This window comes from Poecilia formosa, unplaced genomic scaffold (assembly GCF_000485575.1).
Source record: "Poecilia formosa unplaced genomic scaffold, Poecilia_formosa-5.1.2 Scaffold142, whole genome shotgun sequence".
In the NCBI taxonomy this organism is placed as follows: Eukaryota; Metazoa; Chordata; class Actinopteri; order Cyprinodontiformes; family Poeciliidae; genus Poecilia; species Poecilia formosa.
In genome coordinates this window covers 310316-320533 of record NW_006800081.1, presented here as the reverse complement: position 1 = coordinate 320533, position 10218 = coordinate 310316, and the positions used below count along the sequence as shown (strand labels likewise).

Below are 10218 nucleotides of genomic sequence, written 5' to 3'. Positions count from 1 at the left end.
AACTACAAAAGATATCATAGCGGTGATTCTTGCTGCACGCTGTTGTCTCTAGCTCTTAAAAAAGAAAGCTTTTTTTTTTTTAACTGTATATGGAAACTAATGTCACACATTAAGAGATCATCAATATATTCTATTAAAATAAGCAACATTACAGCACTTTTAGGATGGCAACACTTTGATAGCTACTGTACAAACATAAAATTACTAATGTGTATTTTTAAGAAAGCAGATAATTGTTATGTTTTTGAAGAATATATGTTAAAAAGCATAAACAGATCTGAGTGGAACTGCACAGCTTTGTGATGGTTCAGTCATTCAGATAGAAAAGAAAAGATTACTGTGTTTGTCACACATTCCTCTGCTCTTGTTTCATCTAAAAAAAGAGAAAATGAAGAAAGCAAATTAAAAATGTATACATCTTACAAAAATGTTGCAGTTCTGCAACATCAAGAGGCATTAAGCTATTGTGCATTAAAAAATAATGTATTCTTTCTGTTCTGTCAGCAAACAACAGCCAGCAAATTTACCTTGTGCAGGGTGAGCATTAAACTGTATGACAGGCTGAATATGAAGAGGAACAGGAACGACGAGGCCGTGAACCACAGGCTGCTGTATTCGTCTTCATCATCACCACCTTTATCTTTGCCGCTCAGAGCGAATGTCAGACTGGAGAAATCTGATAAAAACACAGCAGAGACCGATTACATAAATTCCATATGTAGAAATTTATTTACTAGTTCTGACATCTGAAGGTAAGTTGTTGTACTGAATTTAGGTTAAGGGTATTAAAGCAAAGGGGGATGTGCACATGTGTAGACTTTTCAGATGTTTGTAAAAAAATCAGTCATTATTGATAGAAAACCATCTATCTATTATTAGGCATCTATTTTCTGTCATATCACAGTTATTTGATATTTTTAATTTAAATGGATAAGGAATATATTTTATATAAAAATAAAATACACTCAAACTTCTGGCTGTAATGTGACACAATAAAAGTTTACAGGGATTGAATAATTTTGGAAGGCACTGATTCATGCAATAAAGAAAAAATATTTCTGAGTGCAAAAAATATGCATAGCTTATTATCGCTGCCTAGCAACAAGAAGGCCCTGGACTAGAATCTCATCCTGGGGTCTTTCTGCATGTTCACTCTGTGCATGTGTTGATTCTCTCCATACACTCTGACTTCCTCCCAAAGTCCAAAAACACGACTGTAAGTTTAAGTGGTTTCAGTGTGTGTATGGTCTTTCCTGTGGTGACCTGTTTGGGGTGCGCCTGACCTTTCACCTCATGACCAAGAGGCACCTGCCACCCTGTGGCCAAGCAGGGATAAGCAGGTTTAATGGATGGATGGGTTTTGCTTGCACATATGCATTTTGAACCTCAGTTCTTTCTCATTGGATCCATATAAAGAAAAAAATGCTGTTATGATAGGTTGGCTGAAAGTTGACATTGTAATTAATAAAAAAAATATTGATTTTATTATCATTCCCAATATTTTAAAACTCTGAATATCATCTATTTTCTCCATTGTTATTTACTCACAAGCAGGCAACAATTTCCATGCAACATTTATTTAAAACATTTGACAGCTGGACAGTTTGACAGAGACAAATCGTTGTTGAAAACTGAACAGAACAACAAAAAAAACAAACAAAATGACTTGTGAATACTGACAAAAGACATAAATTTCACAAGGACAAAACATATTTGCAAAACTATGTCACGTTTAAGGCTGAATAGAGTCGCCACACTCAGCAGCGTTACCCATGGCCTGAGACACTCCGCTGGGTTTCATGCGATTCCCACGGCCGGCAGGCCACACGTTGCAATAGAAGACGTATCCTCCGCTCCACTTCTCCCTGGCAGTGGTGTGAACACTTACAACTGAGTAGCCATTTTTGGTCTTTCTTGGTGGAAAGTCGGTGCCGTCATAATACACTGAGCTACTTTGTCCGACATCTTCAGTCCAGGCGATATAGTAATCCTGAAGCACGTCACTGGAAACCAAACAGACCAGAGTGACCTGAGCCGATGCTTCTTGGCCAATATCCTTCTCTGGAAGCACGTGGACTGTTACTTTTGGCTCTGTGCCGTCTGGAAAAAAAAATAGTTTACTGATCAAGTTGAAACCATAAATCATTTTATTATTTGGTGTTAAGACAGAAGATAGCCCCTTGCAAAACACTAATATCCTCTCTATTATCCGCTCTATTTGTGAGTAACAAACCTCCATTGTTGACAGTCAGGTCTTGAATAATTGGTTCCACGTCTTCTGCTACAGCAGAACATCTCACTTTGCTCACTGTCCTCCAGTCGGAGGAATTAAAAGTGATGATGCTGTGTTTGCTGTACCGCATTGTTACTTCCTTAATGTTGCTGCTCACACGTTCTCCATTAATCTCCCAGGTGATTTCAGTCCCTGACACAATTTCGTTGTCCCGTCCGGAGACGACACACTCCAACTCTGCCTGGTTGTTGCTGAACATTTTTTTAGGACTCAGAGGGTTCAGTGTCACTGTGATGGGAGCTGCAAAACAGAAATAAATGATGTAAATGCAAATCACATGAAAGATTAGATCTGCTCACAAGATTAAAATTTGTCAAAATCTGAAACACACTTTACCTTTTGAAGCTTTCCTTGTGTAAGTTTTTCCAAGGTGAGTCACTTCACATGCGTAAACAGCTTCACTGTCCCAGTCGGAGCTTTTCAATTTTAGGACGCTGGCGGCTGAATACGAGTCTCCGAGTTTTTTGGGAGGCCATTCATTGTGTCCAGTCACCTCATTGCCATTCTTTTTCCATTTGACTGACAGATTTTCAGGACAAAAATCCTCAATGACGCACACTAGTGTCTGACCATCTCCAGTTGTCACCGAGAGCAAAGTCAGTTTTGGGGGACAGGAGGCCCCTGAGCAAAAGAGGAAGAGCAGAGAAGAAATGTTTAAATGGCATAAAAAATACTATCAAGAAAAACCAGGATCAAATAGCATTCAAAATACTAAAACTAATTACAAACTACTTACTTTTTGCATTCACAGTCTTGGTGCCACCAGGATGAGTCACTGAACATTGGTAAGACTTTAGATTTGCTTCAGATCTGGACATCTGAACCAAACTAACTTCTGTAAATCTGTTGTTTGCTTCCACTGCAGGATAACGTTCAGAATCCAGCGGCGCTCCACTCGCATCGCTCCACTCAAAAGAGAGACTCTGTGGGTAGAAGTCAAGAGCCAGGCAGCTCAGGGTGACTTTATCTCCAGATGCAGGACTGAACCAAACCATCGGGACCAGAACCGGAGGAACAGGCGGTTCTGTCAAGACAAAAGTAAAAAAAAAATAAATAAATTAACATAAGGAAAGATCTAATATAATTTAAGAAATATTTACTCTTTGATTCCCAGAGCCAAATTCTAATATTTACAACTTATAAATATTTAAAATTGTGCTGATAAACAACTTCAATTCTCCAATAAACGAACAAGTAAAATAAAATAAAAAGATGCATTCTACATCATTTTCTTTCATTTAAGATTTTACATTTTATTTGTCCAAAATAATGACATATAATTCTTTACACTGTTAATAGCTTCCAATAATCTTACTCTCCTATTCAGTTATTCCAAACTAAATTTTTATCTATCAGTAAATGTAAATATATTTTTAAAATCCTATATGGAAAAAAATTACAGAGTATTGTGTGTGTTGACTTTTTTGCATCAGTTTATGTTTTTCTTTTAGCATTGCAGCTTTTTCTCTATGTGTGAATTTACACACATTGTAGTTAAATCCAAGTAAAATAATAAAAATCTGCTGTTTTTAATCTCATATTTTCTATTTTACTATTGTAACAGGATTAGATGATTTAATGTAAAAAAAATAAAATGAAATACTTTGATAAAACATGCTGAGCATGTCCTTCAGGTATTTGATAATAAAATAATTGGATAACAAAATAAGACAAGAACATAATCTAATATCTAAAAAATGCAGCTTACCTGAGGTCACTGTGACCTTTGTCCCTTCACCCCAGTAATCTAAGGCATCACAGTGCTGCCTTCTCATTCACTGTCTGAACAAAAACACCAAGCATATTAAAGCATGTAACATGTTAAAATGCAGGTAGAGAAAATACAGAGCAGATATATTCTAACATAAGCAGGACATCCTGGTGTGAGTCTTTGAATTTGTGTAATTCAATTAAACTTCATCACTTTTAATTATGTACAGGAGCAACAGAGAGAGAAACTTTCACATCTAAACACACAAACGTACTTTTTATGATTTTATGACCAAAAAGAAGTTGTTTTTTTTCCTTCAACACATAAACTAAGCAGCAACAAGCTTATCTTTCATTTTATTTGGAAAAAATATATGATTTCTTTTGTTGTGCATTGACCTCTTTGTTTTGGTAGCTTTTTGTATTGCCATGTTTCTTGGTGGCATAGCCTCCTGCCCACAACTGTGATAAACCACCACACAAAAACCACCAGGTCAGATCTACACTAAACTATACAGAATCTTCTTCTGGAATAGTAGAGATTTTTATGCTTTTGTGGAAAGAGAAACGTAGCTGTTTGGGATTTAACCTGCAGGAAATAAGGGGTCAGATTAGGCTCAGACTTTGCTGGGAGAAATATTAAAACAGCTGGATGAATATTTTCCTGCCAGCGGAACCACTATTCTGGATCTATTGTCAAATAAAGATTTTTTTATTGTATAGGTAGTGAAATCTAACCCAAACCTACATTTAGTTAAAAACTTTATTCAGTTTGAAACTTTTATTAGAATAATCCTGAGAAGGAAACTAAGGATTAGGGTTGGGTACAGTGCTGTGTAGAAATGAAAAGGGAAATTATCAAGCCATCCATCTGGTGATGCACCTGTTGCACTCTGTCATCCCTGAAAGTCAGAAAACAGCTCCAGATGTGCAAAGAGAAAGAGATTAAGTTCATTGTGAATTCTGACAATTTAACACAGAAGCCAAATTTTAATTGTGAAGGGATTGTAACTAAATTATGATCACCAGTTGTTTATTTAAATATCAGCCACAGTTGCTCTTCTGACATTTTCACTCGTTCACAAACAATATTAATCGGATCTTTTTCTTAATGTTGAGCTGATTCTTTTTGTACAGTACATTAAATATAAATGAGAACATGCCACAGCTGTGATTTCATGTCTTGTTTTTCTCTGGGAGGTTTTTACACTGGCGTTGTGGCGTTTTGAGTCACTGTGCTGTATGAGCACAGAAGTACAGGGCAGAGTCTTCCTCTGTCAGACTCCTGATGCTGAGGTGAGCAGAGCTGCTGGACGCGTCATACAAGAGAGTAAAACGACTTTGAAAGGATGAAGAATATTCTTGCCTTGACAGTGACCGTCTCCCAATCCACTCAAGAGCTCTGCCTGTCTTTTGCCGGGTCCAGTGAACAAACTCGTTAGCTATGTCAAATCCACTCACAGAGCAGGATATCTTTGCCGCATCTCCGGGCTTTTTCACCACAGAGGGCGACTGCTCCAGTTTGATCTGGCCCAAGACTCCTGCAAGTAAGGAGAGGATGTTGGACAAAAGACTAAAATCATAAAAACACACAGTTATCCGGCACAGAAAAGGATTGTGTTTCTCACCATGAATGGTGACTGCAACTAATAGAGTCCTGATTTCTAGATTTGTCATTCTGCGTTAATGCAAGACCGCTCGTTTCTGGTTAGCGTTAGCGCTCCAGTCAAAAATAAACCAGCTTCTTGTTGTTCTGCCACAGTAACTTGCTGGTTTTAAAAGCCCTTCCCCTACTGCTTTAAATAAGGGAAGTACTTCTAAACTATTTACATTCATATACAATTTACAAAAAGAGGAACGTAAATGGTACCTTTGAAAAAGCGGCATCACACAAACAAACAGGAAGGATGACACGGTTTGTTTGTCATGTTAAATGATTTTGCTCCATTGATGATTAATTGACCTTTGTCCTAAGCCCCTTGACTTAAGAAAAATAAAATGAAATATGGATATTTTATTTTTGTTAAATAAAATAAAATATCCGTAGCTATAAAGACAACAAGAAGTTGACTTTATAGCTGTAAGTATCCAAAAACGTGTCCTCCTGTTGACAGGACCAAAACATCTGACTGTAAACATCAGTAGACAGAGTTCTGAGCTCCCTTCAGAGTTTTTCTGCTTCGTAGTTGAAAAAGGCCTAAAAGGCATGAAGTTTTTAGGAAACAAGCAGTTTGATCACTGTGCAGAGAGAGTCGATGTATCAGATTAATGGATGAATGTTGGGACATTTCTGTCCCAGTTCGTTCTGTTGCACAGTATTTAATTTAATCAGGACTATTTTTCAGTCAAATAACATTACTATGGCAACTGATAAAATAATTGGCATTAGTGATTTGTTGAATCTCTCTGCCACATTTTACACTTTTGATCCCAACATTTAGATTGCTAAACTTTGATCCATTTGTTTAATCATCTGTCTTTTTGCAATTATTATGCATTTCAGATGATTTATTTGTCTGTTTTTATTACTCTGCTACATCTACTATTGAATTATTTACCAGAGAAATTTCTACTAGTAAGAAATTGGACATTTAAATTACTCCATAATTTTCACTAAAATAAAGTCACTATTAAGTGGAGAATTTTTGTGTGTGTGTGTGTGTGTGTGTGTGTAATGGCTGGATTAAAGAAATGTGCATTGTTAGTTTTTATCAAAGTTCTGCACAGATAATTAAATTAAATGAATATGATTGTCTTAGTTGATATTTCGTCATAATCTGGCTTTCTCGCACCGTCCAAAACCACGACTGAATTGCCCTTGTGCATGGCTGGGAAGGCAATTTAAAGTAGCCATTTCCTCTCGTCCAATGAGTGCTGCAGAAAAAAGCCAGCCTTCAACCACTGGCCACTGACCATGTGAAGCTATGGTCCCCATTAAGCCTGTGCTGTCTCTCCGGACAAAAGCTGAAAAGATAATCCACACGAGACGTCACCACACATCGCTGCCGAGTTCACCGCTGCCGGATTCATTCATAAAGAGATCCTCGTCCTCAGCAACGACACCTGAAGTTACAGGCTGGTGGAATGTGAGGCAGGAAATTTTGTTTCTTTAATTTTTCTACTGAGCCACAGCCGCTAGAAGAGGATTTAGACTCAGCATCTCATCATGAGCATTAAGCAGCCCTGCATCTTTCTCAGAGGAGGAGCAAAGAGGAGACAAGTAAGTCAGGAGAGTTTGATGATTTAACAGTAAAGGGTGCAGCATATGCTTCTTGGTTTAGCATCTTGATCAGTCCAAATGATTTCAGCAAATTCAAATTCAATCGATGGCTAATCTTTGTGTTCACGTCTTTGTTATTGCAGCTTTTTTGTGACCTTTGATTTACTGTACAAAGGTCAAATAACTGCACCGCGGTTTGAGGAGCGCAAACTTTCTGCAAGTTATGGGGAGTTATGAGTACTAAACCTCTTTCTGCTCAAACACTGAATTTACTTAAAACCATTTCATTGGGTTTTGTACTTTTATTGCAATCATCACTGATGTCCAGATTTTGACCAAAGTTAAGAATCTCTGAGCTGAACAAATACAAAAACCTGATTAAAACCTTCCATTTTTCATGAAACTACCAGAAGATAAAATATGAAATGGATATATTTTAGTTTTATTGATAGATTATTATTTTCTTGTTAGCATATATTTCTGATCATGTATACATTTTCAATAATATATGTTTCATATATGAAGCTTATATATTTTGCAAATGGACACAATGTGCAGCACTGAACAAAATATAACCTTATAGTGTAACTGTATGTATAAGTTAATCTGAGGTAAATGTTTATCTTTGAAACAAACTTTTTGTTGTTTCACAGACAAGAAATCTCACTCGGGACGAGCTCGAAGGTAAAGTCAAGACGGTGTTTTCAGCTCCAACCACTGAGTTAATGAAGCTTTTAAGTTTTGTCAATTCTCCACTTTCTGTGTTTGTGTGATCTATAGAGCTACGTGAAGCTTTTATAGAGTTTGATAAAGATAAGGATGGTTTTATCACCTGCAAAGACTTGGGGAACCTGATGAGAACCATGGGCTACATGCCGACTGAGATGGAGCTGATTGAACTGAGCCAAAACATTAACATGAACTGTGAGTAAACTGTGTATTAAAGTCATCAAAACAATATAGGTTAATCCCAGGTCAAATAGAAGATGCTCCATTGATGTTACTTTCCCTTATGTGCAGATAATGCTTAGAAAAGCAAAAGCTAAAGCCATTTTTCTAATAGGATCACTATTATAGACTAACAATCATTGCATCGTTTTAAATTTTTACTGAAATACTCAAGAAAATATTTATAAATTCACAGTTTTGACAATTGAAAGGCTAAACTTTGTTTGCAGGATCTGCTTTAGGATCTTTTAAATACATCCTGTACCTATTCGGTTTAAATGATAACGTCAATCACAGTAGCTCACTGTGATGTAAAATAAACCGAATGTTTTTGTCATTTTGCTGCCTTGTTGGCGCAGTGGGGGGACGGGTGGACTTTGAGGATTTTGTGGAACTGATGACCCCCAAGCTTCTGGATGAAACCGCCGGGATGATTGGGTTGAAAGAACTCAGGGATGCTTTCAGAGAGGTGAGCTCAACATATACTACATTTTATCTATATCTTTGTGCAATATGGAACCCCACTTATTAAATGTACTTATTAAAAATGCATAAAATCTGTTCTTTTTGTGTAGTTTGACATAGATGGGGACGGGTCCATCACCTCCGAAGAGCTGAAATTCGCTATGATAAAGCTGTTGGGCGAGCAGACGAGTGAGAAAGAAATAGGAGAGGTGGTCAAAGAAGTCGACGACAATGGAGATGGAAAAGTTGACTTTGAGGGTAAGAAAGAAGAAAACATAATCGCAGTGAAATATCGGGATTACGTAACCATCTGTACTCAGATGTTAAGTTGGAGGATTGCTTTGTGAAATTGCATAATTAATGTGGTTCAGAATGCGGCAATGTTACATAAAAGAGGATTATAATTAACTTCTTTCTAATAATACGTTGTAATCTGTTGGCTTCCTGCTGCTAGAAAACTTTTATTTCCCCCAAACTGGCCTCTGGTCATTTCTGATTTGCTTAATCTGGCTGCAGTGTTTTGAAAATGGGTTTGGATTAGTTAGTTAGAGTGATGCTGTTTGTCCATTGAATTATGGTGCAAAATAACTTTATCAATTATTGCTATAGTGAAATGTGTTTTGTTGAATGAAATCTATATCAATCTAACTGAATTGATTTGAGGTCTGTGAAGATGAATTAATTTAACTGAAGTTCACTTGATTTTTTTAAATCTGATTTGATCCGCCATGATTTGAGTTTTAATTAACTTTTGGTGAAATGAAGCGACTTGAGCTCAAGTTTAGCTGAACTGAATTGAGTTGCGTTGACTTGACCTTTTTTGATTTGATGAGTTGACGTGAGTTCAGTTAAATAAAGAGCCCTTGACTTAATACTCTGAGATTAAAATTTCTTGATTTGATTTGATTTGATTTGATATGTTTTGATTGAGGTGAACTGAGTTCAGTTCAGTTTTTCTGTTTTCTTTTTGTTGAGTTTTTTGTCCATTTTGAAGAGCGACAAAGTTTGAATAATTAGCTTCCTTGTTGCTGGTGGTGTATTTGTTGTTTTACAGTATAAATTATAATCTTAATCTCTCCTAATGCTCAAGTTCCTCATTAAAGAAGTTGTTGTGTGGCACCTGCTCGCTGTTTGAATGAATTAGCTGAACAATCTGCTGTTCATTTTTTCTCCAGAGTTTGTGAAAATGATGTCAAAGAAGTGAGGACAACAAAATGAAGACAGAAGAGGATCCATGTTGTTTTAATATTTTTTTAATCTGACAAACTCTTCTTTTTTTGTAAATAATCAAAATTTCTAGTTACATTAATATTATGTTCATTTAATTTACTACAAAAAGTGATGGGCAGGAATTTTCAGGAGTAGTTCTTGATTTAAGAAAATAAGAAATAAACTTTTTTGTTGTGTAATTTCACAGTTTTCTGTTACATTTGTTACATATTTTTACCTTTTGTTCTCCAGAACTCTTTCATTGAATTACTAATTTGTGTCACTTGTTTAAAAAAAAGTTGTTTAACTGTCCAAGAAAAAAAAAAATAAAGAAAATAATGCTTTAACAGTAGCGATAAAGACTTTGGCTTGA

General features: G+C 36.3%; 2 protein-coding genes and 1 gene segment (V, D, J or C); 1 reads left to right on the top strand and 2 right to left on the bottom strand.

The window, feature by feature from the left end:
* Nucleotides 1-28: 28 nt before the first annotated feature.
* On the bottom strand, nucleotides 29-5735 carry LOC103145433 (Ig mu chain C region membrane-bound form). The gene is made up of 9 exons (XM_074560046.1): nucleotides 5632-5735; nucleotides 5370-5544; nucleotides 4002-4075; nucleotides 3030-3317; nucleotides 2630-2914; nucleotides 2234-2533; nucleotides 1771-2100; nucleotides 528-676; nucleotides 29-373 (listed from the first exon to the last, which is right to left on the bottom strand). The coding sequence occupies exons 3-9, from the start codon at nucleotides 4066-4068 to the stop codon at nucleotides 347-349; spliced, it is 1446 nt and encodes a 481-aa protein (XP_074416147.1). The 5' UTR covers nucleotides 4069-4075; nucleotides 5370-5544; nucleotides 5632-5735; the 3' UTR covers nucleotides 29-346.
* Nucleotides 5234-5680, bottom strand: LOC107837422 (Ig heavy chain V region 186-1-like). The segment is given in 2 exon segments: nucleotides 5234-5544; nucleotides 5632-5680. Coding segments are annotated over 2 exon segments (360 nt in total).
* A 1215-nt stretch (nucleotides 5736-6950) lies between the features above and the next one.
* Nucleotides 6951-10189, top strand: cabp5b (calcium binding protein 5b). Its single transcript, XM_007562873.2, has 6 exons — nucleotides 6951-7223; nucleotides 7877-7907; nucleotides 8004-8147; nucleotides 8531-8640; nucleotides 8747-8894; nucleotides 9812-10189. Exons 1-6 carry the CDS (start codon nucleotides 7170-7172, stop codon nucleotides 9838-9840), a joined length of 516 nt encoding a protein of 171 aa, XP_007562935.1. The 5' UTR covers nucleotides 6951-7169; the 3' UTR covers nucleotides 9841-10189.
* The last annotated feature ends 29 nt before the right edge of the window (nucleotides 10190-10218 follow it).

Coding starts and splice junctions, on each gene's coding strand:
- cabp5b (XM_007562873.2), top strand. CDS start 7,170: ATGAGCATTAAGCAGCCCTGCATCTTTCTCAGAGGAGGAGCAAAGAGG. Junction 7,224..7,876: donor GAGGAGCAAAGAGGAGACAA/GTAAGTCAGGAG, acceptor GTTGTTTCACAG/ACAAGAAATCTCACTCGGGA. Junction 7,908..8,003: donor CACTCGGGACGAGCTCGAAG/GTAAAGTCAAGA, acceptor TGTGATCTATAG/AGCTACGTGAAGCTTTTATA.
- LOC103145433 (XM_074560046.1), bottom strand. CDS start 4,068: ATGAGAAGGCAGCACTGTGATGCCTTAGATTACTGGGGTGAAGGGACA. Junction 2,915..3,029: donor CAAGACTGTGAATGCAAAAA/GTAAGTAGTTTG, acceptor TCTTTTGCTCAG/GGGCCTCCTGTCCCCCAAAA. Junction 2,534..2,629: donor CACAAGGAAAGCTTCAAAAG/GTAAAGTGTGTT, acceptor TCTGTTTTGCAG/CTCCCATCACAGTGACACTG.